This window comes from Lepidochelys kempii, chromosome 23, assembly GCF_965140265.1.
Source record: "Lepidochelys kempii isolate rLepKem1 chromosome 23, rLepKem1.hap2, whole genome shotgun sequence".
Taxonomy (NCBI): domain Eukaryota; kingdom Metazoa; phylum Chordata; order Testudines; family Cheloniidae; genus Lepidochelys; species Lepidochelys kempii.
The window spans coordinates 4,353,888-4,378,099 of record NC_133278.1 but is presented as its reverse complement, the minus strand read 5'-3'; the positions used below and the strand labels follow the sequence as shown (position 1 = coordinate 4,378,099).

At 52.0% G+C, this 24,212-nt stretch overlaps 1 protein-coding gene across 1 annotated transcript in view; it reads left to right on the top strand.

The window, feature by feature from the left end:
* Positions 1–24,212, top strand: part of NPAS1 (neuronal PAS domain protein 1) — a 73,256-nt gene that overhangs the window by 8,504 nt on the left and 40,540 nt on the right. The window contains exon 2 of the mRNA XM_073321710.1: positions 14,971–15,044. Within this exon, the coding sequence (XP_073177811.1) occupies positions 14,971–15,044 (74 nt within the window). The remainder of the gene's footprint in view (positions 1–14,970; positions 15,045–24,212) is intronic.

Here is a 24,212-nt window from a genome sequence, read left to right as displayed (position 1 = left end):
GGGCTGGCTGGCTCAGGAGATTGGCGGCAACATGGGGAGGGGCCCAGCTAGTTTGCAACAGGGTCAGTCTGTTGCTGAGAGCTGTGGCTGTTTTGGTGACCTGAGTGAAGTGAATTTGAGGGGGTTCTCAGCAGGACAGTGAAGTCTGCCACCGTGGTTGGCATCAGCTGGCCCCCTTGTCCGGTAGAGTCAGCAGTGAAATTGTTAAGGACCAGGGTGTGGGCAGTCACACCTAGTGGATGGAGCCGGAGTCAGGCCTCATGGTGCCAGCAGGAGTCAGAGCCAGGGTGGCAGCTGGGAGTCAGGAACCAGGGGTCAGAGGCCTGGGTCAGAGCCAAAGTCAGGGATCAGAGCCGTGGGTCAGAACTGGGTTACCTGGAGTGAGCCATGACAGGCAAGGCTGAGTGAGGCGTGGGCAAATGCTTTGAGCAGCCTGCTGGTGCTGCTGATCTCAAGAGCGGGTCTGCTAGTCTCCTCAGCCAGTCGGGCTGCTGGGCCAGCCAGGCGGCTGAAATGGGGCCAGCCACGCTCATGAGACTGCCAGGTGTTAAGTGAGCAGGTAAGCAGGCCAGCTGTGGGTCCTTAGTCTGGACAGAAACCCGGGATTAAAAGGGTCACAGAGCCGGGCCTGCATTCTCGCCCCTGCGGCCCAGCGTGCCATCTCCAAATCCCAATGAAATCAAAAGATGCTGGAACGCTGCCGCCCATATGCTGGATCCGCTCTATGAATACGTCAATTTTAAGGCTATTGAAGGGATCATTAGATTGTCTCGTCTGACCTCCGGCATAACACAAGCCACAGAGTTTCACCCAGTGAAGTTTGCAGTGAGCCCAGTAGCTTGGGTCGGACTAAAGCATATTCCAGAAAGGCAGCTGGTCTGGATCTGGAGCCATCAAGAGACAGAGAACCCCCCCACTTCCCTTGGGTGTTAGTTCCTATGGATAACCATCCTCACTGTTAAAATTAGGGGTCTTTTTTCTAGTTTGAATTTGCCTGGCTTTAGCTTCCAGCCATTGGTTCTTGCTCTGCCTTTCTCTGCTAGATTGTAGATCCCATGAGTACCTGGGATTCGTTCCCTATGAAGCTACCGAGACACTATAATCAAGTTGCCTTTGGATCCTCTTGTTGTTTTGAGCTCTGTCCCTCCCTGGCATTTTTCCACAGCCTTTTAAAAACGTGGACACCAGAACTGGATTCCAGCATTGGTCTTACCCATGCCACAGACAGAGGGACGGGTGGATCTGGCGGCTTTTTACAAGCCCCGAACTCTGCTTTGAAGGAGAAGCGACCTGCTTCATCGGCAGCCCAAGACAGGGTCCAATCTGTGATACCCCAGGTGGGGAGTTCAGGCTTGTGAGACCTGGGGTTTATTTCCAGCTCTGCCACTGAGATGCTGACCTTTGGCAAGTCACTTCACTGCCCCAGGCTTCAGTTTCCCTGTCTATAAAATGGGGATAATGTTGCTGGCCTCCTTTGTAAAGTGCTTTGAGATCTGCTAGTGAAAAGAGCACTATAAGAGCTTGGGGTTATCCTCTGTGTTTAGGGGGCTCAGGTACTGTACTGATCCGTAGGACAGACCCTGCATAGAAGGGCTTTCAGTGGAAACAGACAGACAGGAGCAGGGGTAGTGAATGGGATTCAGCGTACAAGGAAAGTGATCAGGGTTTGCATTTGCCATATCTTCATACCAACATGTACACACCTCCCCAGCAATCCGTTGGTTAATTTGAAGGTAGAAGTGGCATTATTATTATGTATTTGTATTATGGTTGCATTTAGGAGCCCCACTCATGAACCCCACTGTGTCAGGTGCTATACATTTTTGTTGCTATTAGGTATATTATGGTAGCACCTAGGAGCCCAGTCATGGACCAAGCCCCCATTATGCTAGATGCTGTGCATTTTTATTGCTATTAGGTGTATTATGGCAGCACTTAGGAACCCCAGTTATGGCCCAGGACCCATTCTGCTGGAAGGCACTGGATATTTTTTATTGCTATTAGATGTATTACGGTAGCACCTAGACATTGCAGTCATCATGGCCCAGGGCCCCATTGTGCTAGGTGCTGTACATTTTATTTCTATTAGGTGTATTATAGTAGCACCTATGTGCTGCATCATGGAGCAGGACCCCCCCGTGCTGGGCTTTGGACAGACACATAATGTAACGAAAAGCCTAGTCCCAAGCCACCCTGAGGCTCTTGAAGCAGAAGCTGTGATTTTTAGGGACTCACCAACTCCTGCAGCTGGGGGCTGAAAAACAAAAAAAACAACCCCCCCCACCAAATACCATGGTTCAAATCAGGCGAGTTGCGGAGTTGATGACCTGTCCTGGTGTATGATTAATTTTCTATGTACGAGGTTTGGTCCGTCTGTCTGTTTCACTGGACCACCAGCCCGTTCAGAGACCATCAGAACTCACGGTGTGATGGTAAAGCTGCAGGCTCTGAGTATCTGGGGCTGGCGTCCCGTGCCCAAGATTCAGAAATTTCCACTTCAAAGTGGGGTCAAAGGCGGGGAGAGGTGTGTTGGTGGCTTGGTGCCCCCGGAGGGGTCCAGAGAGCTTGTTGGAACACGGGCAGCGAGAACTGAGCCCTGCCTCTTTCATGCTGAGTAGAATATCCTGCTCAATTATTCAGCAGTGCTGGCTTGAAAAGGAAGGAGTCTTTTTGTGAAGGTGGCGGGGGGAGGGAGGAAGTGAGGTGCCTTTTAAAGAGAAGTCTCAGCTCAGGAGAGAGCGTGTTGGGCATGTACATGTGCTTGGGCTTTTCTAGTTTCCTAGAGATTGGGGCTGGGGTGAAACCAACAAAGCAAACCAACTTTAAAGCCCAAACCCCAAATTCTATGTCGGGGAGGGCAAGCTCAAAAAGGGAAGCTGAGAGCCTCCCCTTAGGGAAAATCTGTCTCAGTCTTGGTATCTTTTTATTTTCAAAAGCTATGCTCTTCTAGCTCCACCACCAGATATGGGCTGGATGCAGGACCACCTGTGGGGGAGGGAGGCTCTCTGGCATGGGTTATGTAGGTCAGACTTTGGGTTTGTCTAGATGAAGAGTTGGTGCCCGGCAAGCTGGGGCGTGACTCTACAGCTAACTAGCCTGCTGCACGCTCCGTCTGGGTGGACCCCGCTACGGCACACTAAAATTTCTGTAGTGTGCAATGCCGTACTCCTGTGTCAAAGCAGAATAGATCAAAGCACACCAGACAACTTTTTGTGCGCAGCGGAGTCCCATCCAAGTTTGATCCAACTCCTCGTCTTGACAAGCCCTAAGAGCTGGTTGCATTCTTTTAGTGAAAACCCCAGATTTGGGGCACCGAAACATTTTGTCAATGCGTGTTGGTTTCGCTGAATGTGGCGTGTTGAAAAGTATTCCGAAACAGGGCAAATGTTTTGGGTTTTCGGTTCAAAATGACTTTTTGTTTGGAAATTTCCTTCCAATTTTTTTTTTTTTAAACTGAGTGTTTTGTTTCGGGTTGAAGAGAATGTTTCTTTCAGTCAGAAATGATTTTTTTGGAATGGCCAAGGAACCGAAAAATTCACGATGAGCCCAGCACCGTCTGGCTGGGTGACCGGCCTGGGGCCTTCTTCTAAGCATCCCTTCTGGCGAGGGGAATCTCCTTGTGATCTGTGTTATGGTAGTACCCAGAGGGCACTGCTCCCTGCCCCTGGCTATGTTGACGGAGTAAGGTTTAGTATCATTTTGGTAGTGACCGAAACATAGCTCTTTGCCTTCCCTTGGTTGAGTTGCTCCACTGATTTGGTTTTACAGCCCAGTCTTTCCTGCCTGTGACCTCTGCTTCCCCTCCTCACCTCAGTAGCATTTAGAGGGGGAAACCGAGGCATGGAACGGTGGTGCTGTGATTTCACTGTTTTGTGTTTTGCCCAAGGTCACACTAAGTTAGCAGAAGAGTTGGGGATAGAACCCATGATGTCTTGAGTCCCAGCCACCCCTGTGCTAACCACTAGACACTGCTCCTCTCCCAGAGCTGGGATAGAACCCAGGAGTCCTGACCCCAGTCTGCACTGCTTATATTATTAGGCATCACTCCCTTCCAAGATCCAGGAGCCTGACTCTGAGCCCCCCATCTCCAACCACTAGACACCACTCCCTTCTTAGAACTGGGAATAGAACCCAGGTGTCCTAGCTCGCAAATCCCCTGCTCTAACCACCCCTCCGCTCCCAGAGCTGGTTAGAGAACCCAGAAGTCCGAACATCCCTTCGCCTGCTCTAACTGGGGTCTGAGACTGGGGCAGTGACTGGTCAGACGAGGACAGGACCGGCCCCAGCTCAGACCTGGCAGCGGCTCCCTTCTGGCTCTCTTCCCCTGCCACAGCACAGAACTTCACCAAGGAATTCATTCTAATCTCAGCGATTAAACCCCTCGTTAGCCAGAGGGCCAGACATCCAGATCCTTGCACAGCCAAGGGCAGAGATCGCTGTTGGAACTTGGCCTCGTTAGCTTGATCTCCCCACCCCACCCTGTCCCCTCGTTGGTCCAGTTTCTCTGGGCGCTGTACATCCAGCTGACAGAATTAACCCTAGGGCTGCTGGCTGTGATGCACAAGGCGGGCTCGGAGCTGGGGTGACACGAGCCCTTTCCTTGGCCACTGTAGAGCAGGGACCAAAGCCAGACTGGGCCATGGAGACTGAGCGCCTTCCCTTGGCAGGGGGAGGTGTCGGGGGAAGGTGGCCCTGCCTTAACTTCCCATGGGGCAGCCCAGAGTGCAGGGGGCTGCTGTGGGGGGCGGGGACGGTGTCCAGCCCACACTGCCAGAGGAACGGTCACGGATTTACAGGCTCTGTGCTATACCCCACCTTCAAACAGCCACTGGGGGGAAACCCCAAGGACCCACACAAGGGCAGGCCACGTGCTCTCGGTGACTCTGAGCCTTCGGGCTCCAATGCGCCCTTTTCTCACAGGGACCCGACTCCATCTTAGTTCAGCCTCCTATGGTGACTTCACCATCCCAGGATCCCCCTCAGAATTCCCAGCTAGGGGGAGCTGCCCGCTTTCCAGCCCCATGACATAAAAGGGGCCAGAGCCCAGCGCTGAATCCAGGCCCAGGATCGGAGGATGTACGTTCCAAGCCCTTACCTTCCAGCGGGGTAGGGCGGGGAGCCAGCAGTGCTGTCGGGCGAGTCCCCACGGCAGGGAAGGGGAAGCTGGGTATATTTATCCCCTCAAAGACCTGAATCCAGCGGGCAGACTGGATTGCAAGTGCAGGGGGGCATGCTCCCCAAACCTCCCCACTCTCCCCCTCCCCCCGCAATGGCTTGTGCTGAAGGCTGCTCCCCTCTGACGCCCAGGGCCTGATTCTCCTGCTTCACCAGCGCCAAGCGGTCATGCAAGACGACTGCACCGATCCGCTCCTCCCTTTGTGTTTCGGCAGTGTGAGGCCCTGACCCCAGGCCTCATGCATTTCACGCTAACTTTGCACGCCGGTGCAAGGGATCGCACTAGGGGCTTAGGCGGCAGTGAAGGATCATGCCCTAATGGTGGCTAGAAATCGAGGCCATGGCTAAATCGGTGGGGTGGCAACTGGGCTAAAGCAGTGACACCCTCCTGCTCGGGAAGAGAGAGGGCTGCAGGGTCTGGCATAGGCGCTGCCCAGAATTAAAGGGCTGGCACTTGGCAACACGGGGCCCTGGGGCTGGAACCTGGCGGGTGAACGTCAGCCAGGATGTTCTGATGCAAACAGCTGCTGGCTGAACTCCTCCTACCTGGGGTCCGCTACCTCCAGAAACCACCAGCCCGGAGGCCATGGGCTGGGTGAGCCATGGAATGGGAATGCCCCCATCAGACCTGGAAGCGTGGGGGGGAGCTCGCCCTCTTGCTATGCTGGTTGTGCCCAGTCTTCCGGGCCACCCACCGCTCCCTCCTGCTGGCGTCTCTACTCTGGTGCTCAATAGGAGGGGTACTTGCCAGCGCTCCGTGATCCAGTGACAGACAAGCCCCCCAGGTCCTGGCAGGCACCGGGCTGTTTGGGGCAACCCACGGGCCGTGTTTCTGTGTCAGGGCAGGAACTGGCCTCTCGCTCACCTGCCGTCCCGCCCTGTGGGAGGGGAGTATGACTGAGTGGTGAGAGCAGTGTGGGCTGGGAAGGGACAGGAAAGGAAGTGGGTGAAGAGAATGAGGCAGCGGGGGTTTGGGAAGGAAGGATGGGCTGGTATTTAAGGTGCTGGGCCGGCACTGGGGTTCAGTTCTTGTCTCTGCTACAGACTCCCTCTGTGACCTTTAGGCCTGTCACGTCACCAAGATTTTCTCAGGTGCCCAGTGCCTACCATCAGGGCCAGACTATCAACAGGGCTCTGCACCCAGTATGCCAAGTGCTTCCAAACATCTGTCCCGTGAGCGCTCTCTGCCTCAGTTTCCCCCTTGGTATGACAGGGCTTATGCCCCTACCGTTGCTTCCGGGGGGCTGTGATGAAGGGCTCGTTAATGACTGGGCAGTGTGCAGATATTAGAGGGGCAGGGAGCATATACAGGCACCTGGATAGAGAAAGAGGGGCTACCCTGCCAAGCGAGAGGCAGTGTGGGCTAGTGGTGAGGGGCCTGGCCTAGCCTAAAAGCCACCAGACCTGGGTTCTGTTCCCAGCTGTGCCAACTGGGCAAGTCACTTCCCCTCGTTGTGCCTCAGTTGTCTGCCCCTTTGTCTTTTGTGCCTTTTAGACTATAATGTACACTCTTTGGGGCAGAGACTGTCTGTCTATGAAGTTTGGGCCTCTAGGTGCTACCGTAATACACATAATAAGGGAGGACCTGCTGGCTGATGTGATCACATGGAGGCATTCCTGCCAGGCTGATGTCTTGCAGCATCTCCTGGGGCTGGGGCAGGTTATTTCTCCATTCAGGAGACGCTTAGTTCCTTAATGCTGCCAGAGTCTCCAAGGCCAAAGGGACCACTGTAATAATCTGTCTGACTGGCAAAGCAGGGAGCTCTGTCCTGGCAGGAGGCTGCCACAGAAGGGCTTGTTATTATGAGGCAGCTTCTAAAAATGCGTTGCAAACATTCTCTCATTCTCGCAGCCCCTGTTGCCCCAGGGGAAACTGAGGCACAAAGCCGTGACTTTGCAAAGGTCACAGAGCAAGTCAGGGACAGAGCTGCACACAGAACTTGGGAATCCTGACTCCCAGCCACCCACTGGACCACACTCTCTCTGAGAGCCGGAGGACTGAACCCAGGAATCCTGTCTCCCATCTCCATCCCAGGGATAGAAGCCAGGAGTCCTGACTCCCAGTCCCCTCTCCTATCCTTAGATCCCTTATGCTCCCAGAACCACAGAATAAGTCCTAAGGAGTTCTGACTGCACCCCCCGGCTCTAACCTCTCGACCCCACTTTCCTCCCAGAGCCATAGGACAAAACCCAGCATGAACTCCCAGCTCCATCCTAGCACCAGGAATAGAACCCAGGAGTCCTGACTCCCAGTATCCTTGCTCTAACCACCATCCTCCCAGAACCACAGCATAGAACCCAGGAGTCCGGATACCCTGAGATCAGTGACCCAGAGGCCCTGCTCTAACCACTACCTAGCACTCTCCTCTGCAACTTAAAGTTTCTGCTGAACGGAAATGGATGCTACAAACGTAGTATAAGACCTTGGCTCCCCTTTCCTCCCTCTGAACCTGTCCTAACAGACCAGGGAGCCGTTGAATCTGAGACGAACAGCAGAGGTTGTTATTAGGTGCTTTGTTACTTTAAGAGTTGGCAACTTTCAAAGTATTAGAAAAAGAAGAAGGTATTTTTCATATATATATGTCTCCCCCTCCTTCCCCCCTTCCCAACCTAGCAGCTTTCTAATTCCTACATTAAATGCTTTTAATTATAGGAGCATTCGGTCTGACCTGCGGGGTTATTTCAAGAGAGGCGAAATGAAGGAATTAAAGAAAATGACAGAGAAAATTGCGGCAATTAGTAGAGTTTGCATTGTTCGGCGTGTCTGTCAAGGGAGCTCTGTGTTTGTTAGTTACAAGTAAATTCATACAGATAACAGAGGGAGCGATTATAAATGCCATCTTAGCTGCTGCATGGTGCCGCAGCTATTTTATTATTATTATATATTTTTTTGTTTAATTCTTTGTAAAATAATATTTCTCCTCCAAAGTAGGGTCCTGGGAAGAAAAGACTTACTCTCTCTGCCCCCACCCCCTTCTCTCCTCCAGCCCTGCAGGGCATCTGTTAAGTGCTGGTCCTAGAGGTTAATTCCATGTCTGCTTCGAAACGGGAGCATTTTGCATGTGTGTAAATGACTGCGCAGTTAATCAAGGAGATCAGCTGCTTCCTGAGATGGTCTGGGCTAGTGGTTAGCGCTCTGGGTTCCTGGGTTCCATCCCCATGTCTGCCACTGTCTTAGGGTGGGCGTTTCGGTAGGAGAAAGTTGTGCTGCTTAAACGGTTACGGGTTTAGTCCTCCTTAGGACTGAACCCTTTGGGGTGGCTGTATCAGAGTGGCTATTTCTGTTCGGGTGGAGAATAGCTAGAGCAGGATAAGGCCATGTCTACACTACACTGCAATGTGGCTGGGTTGGCCAGGGGATCTGATGAGAAGAGATTTCTGAGCATCATAGCTGGGTTGGCAGAAGCCCCTAGTATGCTGGCAAAGCTGAGCTTTTACTGGTATAGAGCAGGGGGGCTGGGAGTCTGGACTCCTGGGTTCTATTCCCAGCTCTGGGAGGGGAGTGGTGTTTAGTGGATAGAGCGGCACGAGGGGCTGGAAGTCGGAACTCTTGGGTTCTTGTCATGGCTCTGGGAGGGGAGTGGGGTCTAGTACAGCTTGTCTAACTCTAGGGGGATGGAATAAGTTTTACCAGTAAAAGCTCAGTGTTGCTGGTGTAAACTGCATTCACACTAGGAGTCCTTTGCGGCTATAGTTTGACTGGGATGCTACACCAGTACAGCCTCCCAACAGGAGTTTTGGGGCAAGCAATTTCATTAGTTCTAAGGGAGCTGGACAAATTTCTGAGTGGGACGGTATGGTGGGGCTCTTGTGATTGTAGGGGGCAGGGCTCACTTCTACTTTATCTCTTATGTTCCTAAAGCGCATGCTTCAGGGCTCCAGCTGGCCACATGCAGGGGTCAGGAAGGGTTTTCCCCCCTTGCAATGCATTCTGGGAAACTTTCTTTTTATTGCCTTCCACTGAAGCATTGGAGATGGCCATGGCTGGAGATGGGATACTGGACGGGGTGGGCCAGGGCTCTGTGGTGGCACCAAGCGTTCTCTCTCTCTCGAGTGCTTGGCTGGCTGGTTCTTGCTCATTTGCTCCGGGTTGAACTGATCACCATGTGTGGGGTCGGGAAGGAATCCACCCGCCAGGTCAGATAGGCAGGGACCCTGAGGGGTTTTGCACCTTCCTCTGCAGTATGGGGTGCAGGTCTCTTCCCCCGATTACCTGGGTAGATCTCAGTTAACCATTTCCATGCCATGGCAGGGGGCCCTCGGTCCCTCCTGTTCTCTGCCTGTAACATGCAACAGTCTCGTCTCCTGTGGGCTGTGGTGGATTTTCGGTTGTTGGGGTTAGCATGTGGCTGCTGGGAGGGGTTGGCGGCCTGCGATGTACCGGTGGTCACACACACTAGGAGAGCTCTTGGTCTCTTCTGGCCTTGAACTCTATGAACAGAAGCCAGGTTTTCTGAATCCCAGTTTAGTGCACTGCAAATTTTATGGAACCCTCCACACGCCTCGCCCCTTTAGGGCTAACAAGGTGTGGGGAGAAGAGCCTTTCAGCCTGCCTCCAGCCATGCCCATTTGGGCCTTGAGATCCATGGGGCTGATTTTCCTGGGCCCCGGTCCTTTTCAAACTCACTGTCAGTCCCTTGCTGACTGCCCATGGCCGGTGTCTGCGCATGGTGAGACTTGGCTCTGGACAAGTGTCAGTTGCAAAGTCCTGCGGCTAGATATTAGGCACCTTATTTCGACTGTCAGCTCCTTGGGGCAGGGCCTGGCTTTTTGTTCTGTGTCTGTACAGCGCCTAGCGCATTAGGGGCCTGGTACAGGACTGGGGCTCCTCGGTGCTACCGTAATACTTCTAATAGCAATAAAAATGTACAACACCTGGCCCAATTGGGTCCTCCTCCATAACTGGGGATGCTACTATAATACATCTAATAGCAATGAAAATGTACAGCACCTGGCGCAATGGGGTACTGGTCAGTAACAGGTTCCCAGGCACTACTGTAATACTCCTAATATCATAAAAATGTACAGCTGCTAGCACAATATGGTCCTGGTCATTGACAGGTTCCTAGGTTCTACTGTAACACACCTAATAACAATAGAAATGTACAGCCCTGAGCACGTAGGGTCCTGGTCCATGAAGGCCAGCATAATGGAGTCCTGGGGCTCCTAGGTGGTACCATAATACACCTAATAGCAAAAAATATTTACCGTGGCTGGCACAATGAGGTCCAGGCCTAGGGTGACCAGATGTCCTGATTTTATAGGGACAGTCCCGATTTTGGGGGCTTTTTCTTATATAGGCACGTATTGCCCCCCGCCCCCGTCCCGATGTTTTACCCTTGCTGTCTGGTCACCCTGTCCAAGCCCATGATGGGCTCCTAGGCACAACCACAATACATATAATAAACCGTCACACTATTTAATCTGGACTGCTGGGTACCCTGCAGAATTGGTTTTGCAATGGCATAGGGAGGCAGTGTGGAGGAGCAGATAGAGTGCTGATGTGAGAGAGTTAGGTACTATTCCCAGCTCTGTCAGGGGCTTCTGGGTGACCTTGGGCGAGTTATTTCCTCGCTCTGTGTCTCACTTTTCCCTGCTGTAAAATGAGGAGAACAATACAGACGACAGCTGGGTGACGTTTTTCAGGTGAAAGGTTCATGGCCCAAAAATGCCGATTCAGCGACAACAAAATGTTCTGTGACTTTGTTCTGATTTTGATAAATTGTTGATTTAGGAAAAACAAAAAACTCCAAAAGACTCAAACTGGTTCATTTCACTGTTTTTTTTTTTCCCCCCAGTTTGCAAAAATTTCATATTTCAAAGTTTCCTATGATTTGATTTGATTTTTTTTAACTAAAAAATAGTCAAATCAAAACAAGACAGTTTGATTTTGTCAGAACCAAATCTCTGATTTGACTCCAAAGAGGAGGGGTATTTTTTCAACTTTTCCATTTGCCAGACGTGTCTAGAAGTTTTGGTTTTGGTCCAACCCAAAACCATTTTTTTAGACTTTTCGGAATTGCCAATGAATCAAAAAATCTGTTATTCACCCAGCTCTGATATTGACCACCTTTGTAAAGTGCTTTCAGATCAAGCATCCACGTAGGAGAGGAAAGTGTTACTATTAAGTGATCATTTTGCATTTGTCTGGCACCTGTGGAGGATCTCAAAGCAATTTACAAACCGGAACTACCTTCCTGATCCCTGTAGGAAGTAGGGGAATTATTATTACAGATGGGGAAACTGAGGCACAAGGCAGGGGAGTGACTTGCTTCAGCGTCTCACAGCTGTTCCCTTGTGTTTTATAAAGCAGCACTGTCGTTCTGTGCTTAATTCTTTGAGGAGAGGAAAGATCCTCATATTAGCAAGAGTTTTACGGTAACAGAGGACAATGGGGAAATGAAAGTGTATGGGAAAGGGGTTTGGGGGTGAGGGTGGAGGTGATGCTTCCAGGTTTGGACAAAGGGCGCAGACAATGAGGCAGAAGGATACATGAAAGTTGGAGCAGCAGAGGAGAAGGTTCTTGCACCCACACCACATGGCTTATGGGACAGAGCCAGGGAGGGCAGGGAATAGAGCAGGTTGAAAAAAGAAAGCCAATTCCCCTTGAAATGTCAAAACTCTTTTCTTTTCAGACAGTTCAGAACAGACTCAATTTTGATTAGTTTTTAAAAATTTAGTGATTTCCGCCCCCTATAAATGCACAGATTTTTAAGACCAGAAAAGGACCACTGTGACCATTATCTAGTCTGACCTCCTGAATAACCCGGGCCAGAGACTCCTGCGCAGCTACTCCTGAGTTTGATTTCAGCCAATTTAGAAAGAGAAAGAAGGAAAGAGAGTGTGCGTCCCCCAGAGAGAAAGAGAGTGGAGGGGTGAGGGGAGATGGAGGAAAGGAAAAAAGAAAAGAAAGAAAATATATAAACAGGAAAGTGAACACACATCCAATTTTACTCTTAATGTTTTGGTTCCAGTTTCATTGAAAAAAATTGGGTTTTTTTTCCATGAAAAGGTCCAGTCCATCAGCGGGGCATAACGGGGTCAAGAGACATGTTTATCCCATGTGGGGAGACAGCTGAGAAAGGTGGTGAAGCAGGGAGCTGATCAGAAAATGGAATTTGCCTCCTGTGGGGAAATCTGACACTGGGAAACTCATTTTCGTCCTGAATTGGAACGAAGCGTTGAAATTTTGAGAATGGCACGTGGATTGAAAATTCCCAAAGAATTCATTCTTGGAAGCCTGCGAACGTTTCCTTTTCACAACCTCGAAGCGTTATTTTATAAATGTAAGGATAAGCTCTATAAAATATGATATTAAATATCATGTAGCAATATAACAAAATGAAGATTTCCACGGGCCATAGAAGTCGAAACCAAATGAATCAAAGCAAGAAAGTTGAACTGATTTATTTTAACGTTTTTTTCCCAGCAAAAATTTCATCAAAATCGACCCTTTTCGGATTCAACAAAACTGCGTTTTCTGACGGAAAACAGTTCTGGCAAAAAAAATTTTCGGCCAGCTCTTGGGGCAAACCCATGGGGAACCACTGCCTTCAACCTGGAGGCGGCCACCTTCCCTGTACCCGCAGCCGCCTCGCTCCATGTTGCCTTGAACAGTTCTGTTCCTGCCCCCCCCCCCCCCAGCTCCTCCGTGGACCCCAGGAGCCAGGGATCTTTGCCTTCAGCTGCTGTGAGCCAGGGCTCTGTGTAGCAATGAGAAAAGCCTGAAAGAAAGGTTAAGCTCAGGTCCTGTGAACCTTTCAGGCTTTTGGGGGAGCTGTGAATGCAGAGCTGATAAGTATTCCACTGCCATCCGCCTGGAATGTTCAAAGGACAATGGCAAATTCTCTCCCTCTCCCCAGTCAGTGAGGTCTCTCTGGCTTGTGTGATGTGCAAATCCTCCTTCACCAAACCGTGTGTGTGTGTGTGTGTGGTTTAAGATGCAGGATGAGACCCTGGCTCTATAAGATCCCCCCTGCCCCCCAAACCTCTAGGAAACGGACACTGCCTTATACATTTCACTGGACTTCAGGGAAACTTGTTCTCTGATCCCTGGTAGATACAATCCCTCCCTTCTTGCCCACCCCTTTATAAATCAGAATAACTCCATTGGAGTCAAGGGAGCTGATTCCCTTCGCCCTGATCCAGGTGTAAATCAGGAGTAACCGTGTTGGGGCTGACCCCGTAACACGGGTGAGAGTCGTTAGGCAACGACTTTGCTGCAGAGTTAACTCGAGTTATCTACAGAGTTGAGCCTAGCTCAGGTGAGAGCAGCTACCTGGCCAAAAAAACACAGCACAGAGGGGTTGTGTTAGCAGCTGGTGCGCTGAGCTAAGTGGAGATGTCACTTCTGACCCCCCCCTTGCCCTCCCCTGGCAGGGCAGCCAGCTTTAAAAACAGCACTGCCCTTGAGTGACCAGTGTCTTGTGTGTGGATGGCACTTGAGTTATAACTCGCATTAACTCTGCCTGGGGGAGATTGACGTTCACGGCGTGGACAATGCTTATTTCAGGCTATGTGCTCAGAGCTGTTACCCCGGCTGGGGAAGAACCCTCCCGCCCCCTTCGTTCATCTCATTTCTCCTTGCTTGAAGGGCTACAGCTTCCACGCTCCCAAGTGTTTTGGGCCTCCAGGTGGGCGGCGGAGGCGGAACATAAGTAACTCACTGTGACCCTGCCTTGGTTTCAGCAAGTTGCCTGGCCCCGAAGTGAGAACAGCTGAGACTCTGGGGGGCCCAGGAGACCCTGATTCTCCCCCCTGTCTCCAGCTGCAGCAGGGATGTCAGGCCGGAGGGTGGCTCAGGGGCTGTACTGCTGTCTACTTCCTCCCTGTCCTCATCCCAGCTCCTCGCCCTCCTCAGCTCATTGATCAGTCCCGCACCAGAGATTCCTGCTGTGCCCCACCCCCCATCCCCATCACGGTCTAGTCTCAGTCTGCATCCCCCCACCCCATCCTGCTCTACGCCCCCATGGCAGATCAGATCTAATGCAGCACTATCAGCCACTGGGGTATCGCTCAAAGCCAAGGATGGTTTGGAAAATTCCCACCGGGTGGCAGGTGGGATCTAGTGGTTAGAGCATGGGGGGGCTGAGAATCAGGACTCCTGGGTTCTATCCCCAGCTCTGGGAGGGAAGTGGTGTCGGGTGGTTAGAGCAGGGGGCCTGGGAGGCAGGACTCCTGGGTTCTATCCCTGGCTCTGGGAGGGGAGCGGGACCTAATGGTTGGAAGGGTGCTGGGAGTCAGCTCCTCGGGTTTATTCCCAGCACTGGGAGGGAGGCATGGGACTTAATGGTTAAAGCAGAGAATTGGGAGCCAGAGCTCCTGGGTTCTGTTCCAGCTTCTTCCCTTGACTCACTCGGTGCCTTAAGCAACTTCTGTACCGTGGTTTCCTCCATCCTTCACATGGGGGTTTACCTGCCAGCCCCCCGGCATGCATGCAAATCAGTCACGTTTACAAAATGCTTTGAGCTCCTCTGATTGCAGCTGCTAAAGACAGGCAAAGTTCTGTCACTGACTCACGAAGTCCCTGCGCTCCTGGGGAGTAAGGGACGTATTCTCTACCATCCCCATTTTACTGGGAAACTGAGGCACAGGGTGGGGTGGGGAGAGTGACTCAGCCAAGAGGAGGGAGCTGGAGGCTACTGGTTCCATCAGGCATGGAACTGGTGTGGCCCAGTCCCTCACGATCACACCCATAATGCCAGAGTACCCCCTGCAGCCTGCACCCACGGGCTAGGGGGAGAAGGCACCATACAGCAGGGGGCTGGCTCTGACCGCTTGCATTCCTCTCTGCAGGTCCCGGCAGGAGGAACATGGCAGCTCTGCTGACCAAGCTCTTTGAACAGCATCTGGGAGGACACATTTTGCAGGTGAGTCCCGGCTTCCCTGGTTAAAGGGGATGCAGAGCCCAACCTGGGGAGAGAGATGAATTGAGCATTGCCTGGCTAATAGGGAATGCGGCGGGGGGGGATGGGACAATGGTGTGTGTCTATCAGAAAGGGGGGCAAACCCCATGGCGGTTGGGGTGGTGCATAGTTGGGGTGGGGGGTCTAGGAGCTCAGGAAAACTCCCTGTCTCGCCAGAAGGGGTTAAAGCATCGGGGGGAGAACAGGGCCCCTCTTCTGTTAAAAGCGGAGTGCGCATCCCATCCCATTCTCTCCCCTCCCAGTTCCCTCTCCTCCTTGGCTGGCGAGAGACCCGATCCCCGTACGGGCCGTGGGGGGCAGAGAATAGCCACAGCTCAGTGTGCTCCAGCCATGCCCCCGATCCGCCCCAGGGGCACTGGATGTAACACAGAACCTGGTCCAGTTGCTCCCAATTTCCCCAGGCTATGGGCCTGAACCGATGCCCACTGAAGCCAATGGGACGCTTTCCATTCACTGGTTTGGGCCAGCCTGGCCTCTCTGTCTCCCCTGCCCACCCCAGGCCTAGGGAAGTGTGGCCTGTTTTGGCAGTAGGCTCTACAGATCACTCAGAGGAGGCAGGGGGGAGGTGGCGGGTTCACGGTCTCTGCTCCCGGTGCTGCCCTGCGGCTGCCCAGCCCCTTCCCTTGCAGCTCGGAGCCCTGACATTTCAGGGCAAGCGTGGCTGAGCTCGATGGATCAGGCTAATTATCGCTGGAGAGCTCTCATGACAGCGGCCTCCTGGCTGCTGCCTAATTGTCAGAAGTGGCATAAGGTAATATTTTAACCAGCCCTCTCCCCTTCCCCTCCGCCACCCACCCAGGTCAGTGACGGACACAGGGCAGAGGGCTGCCTGGAGCCCTGGCAAAGCAATTTTCCTGGGGTGGCTCTGTTGGGTCCTGATTCCCCGTCGCTTTGCTCCCCGGGGGGGCCCCATTCTGCATGGCCTGCTTTGTGTCGTGAATCATAGAATATCGGGTTTGGAAGGGACCTTAGGCAGTCATCTAGTCCAACCCCCTGCTCAAAGCAGGACCAATCCCCAATTTTTGCCCCAGATCCCTAAATGACCCCCTCAAGGATTGAACTCACAACCCTGGGTTTAGCAGGCCAATGCTCAAACCACTGAGCTATCCCTCCCCCCGGCATTCCCATCGGGTGGCCTTCAGCTCTCTCCGTGCACCAGTGTGGAATCAAGCCCAGCCTGCGCTGTGGCCCCCTCCAAATCCAAAGGGAATGGCCCATGCCTTTAACATGTCAGCCCCCATCGCCCCTTGCCCAGTGTCGGCTTTGAACTCCCAAGGTGTGCAGGATCAGGCTGGCCCAGTACTTGGGTTGGTGACAAGTCAGACAACCCCAAGGTACTGCGAACGGGGAGATGGTGCTTTTCCATCAGAGGCAGGGCTGACACTAATGGGGCCATAGGGGGTGCTGTACTGCAGGGAGTGGGTTGGGGGGGGGGGGCTCTGTAGGAGTCTTGCTCTCCCATTCTCAGTTCACACCGCCCCACTAGGGGGCGCTGTGCTGCAGGGAGTGGGGTAGGAGGCGCTCTTCGCCTCTGAGTTAGCGATGACGCCATGCGGTGCAAGGGGGTGCTGTGCTGCTGAAGATGCCCAGGAGATGCAAAACTGAAGGCCTGGCTGCTTGTAGTGTTGTCAGAGATCCCCGTGGTACTTTCCATGGGATTTGGGATATTGATCCAGTCCCGGGTAATGGCACTTTTCCTCCTTAAATACTCCCGCAGTTTCAAACAGAAGCAGGATACTTTCTCCCCTAAAACTGCTGCATCATTTTACTGGGCAGCTGTCCAACCATAGCTATGTTCCACCCCAGAAGTGGCTGCCTTTCAGTGCTGGGTGAGCAATCCCTGTATAAACAGCCCCTGAGCCCCACCCCAGAGGTGGCTGCATTTCAGCACTGCATGAGCAATCCCTGTATAAACAGCCCCTGAATCCCATCCCAGAGGCAGCTGCATCTTGGCACTGGGTGAGCAATCCCTCTTGTGGTGCTCCACCCCAGAGGTGGCTGCATCTCAGTGCTGGGTGAGCAATCACTGTATAAACAGCTGCATGCCCTACGCCAGAGGTGGCTGCATTTTGACACTGGGTGAGCAATCCCTCTTGCGGTGCTCCACCCCAGAGGTGGCTGCATCTCAGCTCTGGGTGAGCAATCACTGTATAAACAGCTGCATGCCCTACGCCAGAGGTGGCTGCATTTTGACACTGGGTGAGCAATCCCTCTTGTGGTGCTCCACCCCAGAGGTGGCTGCATCTCAGTGCTGGGTGAGCAATCACTGTATAAACAGCTGCATGCCCTACGCCAGAGGTGGCTGCATTTTGACACTGGGTGAGCAATCCCTCTTGCGGTGCTCCACCCCAGAGGTGGCTGCATCTCAGCTCTGGGTGAGCAATCCCTGGCTGTCTGCACCTTTCGTCCCATCGGCAGGATCCCATTCTAAGTGTCTGTTGCATGACATGGCCATGGGGGCTAGAGAGTGGGAGCAGTTTTAATTTGGTTTTATGTGTTCAAATGAGAGCTGTGCCCGAATCAAACTGGGGGGGATCTACAAACCAACCTAAATGGTCCTGTACAAATCACCCGAGCCAAGGAGTTTGGGAGAGTTCACAGTCGGATACAAATATTAGAGATGCCGTCACAGCCATCCATGGGCCTAGCAGTTAGGGCATTTTGCTGCCACCTTTGGGCACTGGGGATTCTCCCCCTGCCCAGGCCAGCAGGAATTATATTGCCCCTGAGGCGAAGGTGAGCTTCTTGAGTACTTACATTAGGCAGCAGATTGCTCTGAACGTCTGGAGGAGCTGGGAGGTCACCACTAACACATACAAGTGCATAAAGAGGAGATGCAACTTAGTCTGGAGAACAGGACACCAGACTGCGAGCCCGCAGACCTGCGTGCTGATCCTGGTCCATGGCTATGCTCTTTCCTGTCCCTGTGTGTACGGCAAGATCTTGTGGGTCTGTGCAGCCCGCAGCACGTTGCTGCCACCCTCGCCCCCTGTTTTAGTTGCAGTGACGCCAGGTGAGTCCCCGGACAGGGCGCTGTCCTGCTGGGGCAAGGGATTCCCAAGCCCCCAAAGATGGAAAAGGCAGGAACGGTGAAGTAGAATTTCTGAGGCAGCCACCATCAATCTTTCCCTGGGTGCAGACAGGAGGCGTCACGCAGCAAACCCGCCTCGGACCCCAGAATAATGCGGAATGTTGCCGTTACGGTAGCATGAGCAGTGACTCTGAAAAAGGGTTTTTCTGAGGGGCGGGGGCAGCTGAACATGAGCTCCCAATGCAGCGCTGGGGCCAAAAGGGCTCATGCAGAAGCAGGGAAATCTCAAGCAGGAGCAGAGAGGTGCTTTTCCCTCCGTATTTGGCACTGGTGCGACCGCTGCTGGGATCCTGTGTCCAGCTCTGGGGCCCACAATTCAAGAAGGGCACTGATAGATTGGAGAGGGTGCAGAGAAGAGCCATGAGAATGATTAAAGGATTAGAAAAGATCCCTTATAGTGAGAGACTCAAGGAGCTCGATCTACTTCGCTTAACAAAGAGAAGGTTAAGGGGGGACTTGATCCCAGTCTATCAGTACCTACGTGGGGAACAAATATTGAATAATGGGCTCATCAGCCTAGCAGAGGCAGGTCTAACATGATCAGTGGCTGGACGCTGAAGCTAGACAAATTCAGACTGGAAATAAGGCATGCATTTTTAACGGTGAGAGTCATTAACCACTGGAACAACCTACACAGGGTCGTGGTGGACTCTCCATCGCTGACAATTCATAAATCAGGATGGGATGTTTTTCTAACAGAGCTGCTCTGGAATGATTTCGGGGCAGTTCTCTGGCCCGGGCTATACAGGCAGCTAGTCTAGACAATCACAGTGGTCCCGTCTGCCCTTGGAATCAATGAGCTCACAGTCCAAATAAACAAAGAGAGGATCATTACCTCCAGTTTACTGAGAGGGAAACTGAGGCCCAGAGTGATTAAGCGATGTACCCAAGGTCAGCCAGAGCCAGGGTAGAAACCCAGTGTCTCTTGAGTCCTAATCTCTTAAGCACAAGATCTTCTGAGAACCTTACTCTCGAGATCTGCCATCCCTGAAATATCCAAGCACCCTGATCGCTCACCCCTCAAAGCACCGTCCCACATCCAGCACTACGTCTCCTCGCAGACCTTGCCCTGTTACACGTGATCTGAAGGGAAAAAAACCTGCTTAGTTAAGGTTAAGCTTGGAAGGATTTGACTTTTATCAGTAAATGTCGGGAACCGTTCATTGCACAGCACGCGTGCGTGCAGGCAAACAAACCAAAGCAAGGAAACGTCATTTCCGTCAATGACAACTGGAATGTGCAGATAGGCGGCGTAAGGAAAATACTGCTTTAGAACTCATGAGAGCTGGAGTTAAGGGTATTAACTTTGTCTATTTTGACACGTGACGTGGACAGTTTGTGTTTTAACCGTTCTAAAGCTTTAACTTTTGAATCTCAGCCTCTACTGTCATTCAATAATTATTGTCCGACCCCCCCCCACCCCCGTTGTCTGTCGCCCCCAGACAATTTCCTGGGACCGTGAAAGTTTAAAAGGATAAAAATCTTGAAAGAGAGGCTTCAAACCCGTAATTTTGCACAACCGTGAGCCTTTAAATCGATAAATATCCAAAAACATGCTTCAAAATAAACATCGATATGACCCATCAAAATTACAGAAAAAGAAAAATCCAATTCTGCCAAGCCTAGTTACAGGGCTGATGCTGTTTTTCAAATTTCTGAAGAGCCACAACTAAGTATTGCCTGTTACGGAGAAGGAAGCAGCTATGCACATAAGTAGGGCCCTGCCAAATTCACGGCCATGAAAAACGCATGTCAGACTGTGAAATTTGGTCTCCTCCCGTGAAATCTGATCTTTACCCTATACTCTACAGATTTCACGGGGGAGACCAGTGTTTCTCAAATTGGGGGTCCTGACCCAGGGAGTTGCAGGGGCGGTCACAAGCTTATTTTAGGGGGGGTCACGGAATGGCCACCCTTACTTCTGCGCTGCCGTCAGAGCTGGGCAACTGGAGCGCGGTGGCTGCTGGCCGGGAGCCCAGTTCTGAAGGCAGCGCCCCGCAAACAGCAGCGCAGAAGTAAGGGTGGCCATACCGTGACCCCCCTAAAATAACCTTGTGACCCCCCCCCCCGCAACTCCCTTTTGGGTCAGGACCCCTACAATTACAACATCATGAAATTTCAGATTTAAATAGCTGAAATCATTAAATTTACTATTTTTTTCCTATGACTGTGAAATTGACCCCGATGGATGGTGGATTTGGTCGGGCCCTACATATAAGAGACTGGGGCCCTGGGATGCTGTGGGACGCCTTAGATTCTGATCTTGTAGGCAGGCTCATTTGCATTTTGTGGCTGCAGAATTGTGTGCTGCAGTCTAAGCTTCCATTTAATTAAAAATAAATAAATCCATCTCTCTAGATAATGAAGAAAACTCCATGGTCCTGAGCTTACCACAGTTGGGTGAAAAATTTCACCCGAAACTTTTTTCCAGCAAAAAATGCAGTCTAGGTGACCCCAGCACCAAAATTTTGCGCATTTGGGTTGTTTCAGCAAATTGTTTTGGCTGCAAAACTTTAAAAAAAAAAAAAAAACGTAAAAAGAAATCAGAAAAAAATGGAAATGCTTCGTTTCGACATGTAAAAAAAACCAAAATGGTTTGATTTTTTTTGCTTTGAAATGACTTTTTATTCAAAATTGCCTTCCAAGCCGCCTGAAAACGTTTAAGAGTGGTCAAAGTCGATAGATACGATAGGTAGAGAGGGAAGGAAAAGAAAACAGAGACCTGGCATTTCAGGGACCCAGGCCGGGGTGGGAGGGAATTAAAATGGAGCTAATCCTGAAAAGACCACGACAGGCAGCATGGAAATCTGGGCCGAACTGCAGATCAGGCAGGGTATCCCTTCCTGGCCCCAGCTATGTGCAGTCTGCCTTGGGTATTGTTCTCTCTGGCAAAGGATTATAAGCTGAAACTGGAGATGCCCTGAGCTCCTTGCCTACCTGCTTTCTAAAGCAGCTGGTCCATCTCCACAAACAGGGGCAGGAAAGTTTTACAGCCAGTTACTTTTATTCAAAAGTTTCATTTGACCCCAAAACCATTACCCTCCTCCTACCCCCCTGACTTTTCTAGTTGCTGAAGGTTTTTGAAAATTTAGTTTTCAGTCCCACCCAGAATGATTCCCTTTCCCCCCCCCCCAACCTCCCAGTTTTCAGACTTGCCCGTGAACCAAAATATCCATTCTTTGCCAAGCTCCAGGATGGGCCATACGGCTGGCATGCCACAGCCAGCTGCTCGAGACATCCCCAAGTGAATCTGATCCTTTAAGGAATCTGATCCTGCACATCCCAATTCTTAGCATCCAAAGGCCATTGTGGGGCATTTCATGGGGGGCGGAGGGGGGCACTAAAATGGGGCTGATCCTGAAAATGGTGCAAAAGGCAGCAATGAAATTTGGGGCCGAGCTTTGAAATTGGAGAGGGCGTCCCTTCCTGGCCATGGGTTTGATCAGCTCGCTCCAGATCCCATCTTCCTGGTGAAAGAGGAAATCCCTCCATCGATGTGGATCATTCCCATCCCTAGTCCGTATCCTGCTGTGTGTCACTGCTGTGCAGCAGTTAAACAGCGGCTGGGTTCCACCCCAGAGGTGGCTGCATTTCGGCACTGACTGATCGATCCCTGTATACACTGCAGCTGTGCCTCACCCTAGAGGTAGCTGCATTGCAGTGCTGGCCTGACAAAACCCTAGCAACCCACCCTGTTAGCCGCCAATCCTATGCAGGCGAAATGAAAGGCACCGCCGGCATTTATCCACAGCCTGCAGAGGCTCCTAGTCTTTGCTACCTGAGCCGCTCCTCTCCAGCAATTACTGCCCGTCACCCAGGCGATGCCATTGAGCCTCTGGATTTGATCTCCAGCTGTCACGAGGAGAGCGGTTGCGGCTCGACAGACTCTGACCCCGGGGCTGACTCTGAGAAGGAGGCTGCCATCTCTGCTCTGCAGGTGCCTTATTGATTTGGACAGGCCCTCGCAGGTTCTTAGCATGCAGATTTCCCAGGAAGAAACGAGCGTGATCGTCCGATCTCTGAAGGAAACCCACCCGCACACCCGCTGGGATTTATCCCCCCAGTCCAGCTTCCTTCCCATTTAAAGCCAGCGCCTGGGGACTGAGCCACGTTGACATGAGCGTGTTTGCACGGAAGGGCCGATCCTCCCTCACCCTGCGCGTCGCGCAGCCCCCGTGAACCTCACCCCCATTCTGAGCTGGTAACATTTAGCCCGGGCGCAAATGACTGCGTGAGGCGTAGCTCAGTGGAGAATCAGGCCTCGACTGATCATGCATCGGGGCACGGGTAGCTTTGTCTTGCCTAGGACAAGCAGCTGAGTTTAGATTGGGCTGCTGTGCTCTGTGCTTTCTCAGCCTGATCTAAGTGCAGCCAGGTTTCCTCACCAAGACGAAGCCTTAAAGGCTCAATCCGTGCACAACCCTCTGGCCGCATCTGTGCTCATCTAACCCACCGGCTCCAATTCCATCTCTCTTCCATCCCTAGTCAGTATCCCGCTGCCATCTGCAGAGGGCCTGAGTCTGTTGCAGACCCCAGTGAGGTGTTCCTGATTTTAGCTCAAGTTGTAGCAGCTTCGGCTTTAGTTCAGGGACCCTGGGGGGTCCCTGGTTCGATTGCCGGGGTGTCGGCTGCCCCATTCGGACCCACCGAGCGAGCTAAAGAGAACATGAACTGCAGAGGAGAGTCAATACGCCTTGGGTCTGCATCTTTCAAAAGCCCCCCCCGCCCCCCAAACCACCCTTGAGAACGACGGAGAATTTCTCCCCTGAGCTCCGGAGCAACCGGATGGGGTGGGGGATGGGAACCTTTCCTGCCGGAGGATGCTCTGCCCTGGGTCCCAGGCCTGCAGTTTGCTCGCATTCCCGCTCAGGCCAATGGACACTCAAAGCCCATTTGGACTGAGAATTTAAGAGCAAAATGAAGAACACCCCCACCACCTATCAGGTTAATTCGGACTCAGGCGGGTTCCTTAGCTCCCCACCAACGGCTTCCAATGAGGGCCCCAGGCAGCAGAAAGGAAGGGATAAAAAAGAGCAAGGACGCTCCATTCCTGGTGTAAGATCCATCAAGTCAGGGGCGCCCCAAGGGCCGCTCTGACCCTGCTGTTGCAAGGGTTAAACTCGTTCCTGCTAACGGAAATGGTGGAAAAGAGATTAACAATAAGACAGCCCTAGCTGTTCTCACGCGTGGATCACAAAGCATTTTAGGAAAGGCCATCACTATTCTGATCTCCATTTTATGATGGGGAAACTGGGGCACAGAGAGGGGAAGTGACTTTCCAGCAGGCTAGCGGCTGAGCTGGGACTAGATCCTAGATCACCCGAGCCTCAGCCTGTCACGTTTTGGGGGCCAACCCAGACCAGCAAGAAGTTTGTATCACTGCCCATCCAGTCGCCCCGAGTGCCTTCGGACGTTCAGCTGCTCTAGCTCCCAGCTTGACTGCAACCATGGGCAGAGGGTTGGGCAGCCCTGGCTCCCGCAGCCTGCTTGTCACCCCCTAGCCACAGCCTGGGCTCCACCAGCCTTGGTGACCTCCCCAGTCCTGACTTCCCAACCCCAAACCCAGCACGGGGTTGATTCAAAATAAAAGGTTGATTTTAGAATAAATCAGATAATAAATTAGAATAAACAGCCAAGTTTCTGTAATGGAAAAGAGAGAGGTTTTAAGTGAGTTCAGGTGTAAGGGATACCGTCGGAAACGGGCACAAAAGCAAATAAAAGTGACTTGAAAGGGCTTTGTTGGTAGATGCAACAAATCCTGCGTCTTGGCAGGGGATTAGACTAGCTCAGTGGTTCTCAACGAGGGGCCCACGTACTACTGGGGTCTTCCAGGGGGTACATCAACTCCGAGAGATTTGCCTTGTTTTACAAACAGGCTACATAAAAAGCACCAGCAAAGTCAGTACAAGCTAAAATTCCAAAGAGACGCTGACTCGTTTACACCGCTCCGTAGACTATCCACTGAAATGTAAGGACAATATTAATATTCCAATCGATTTATTTCATAATTAGATGGAAAA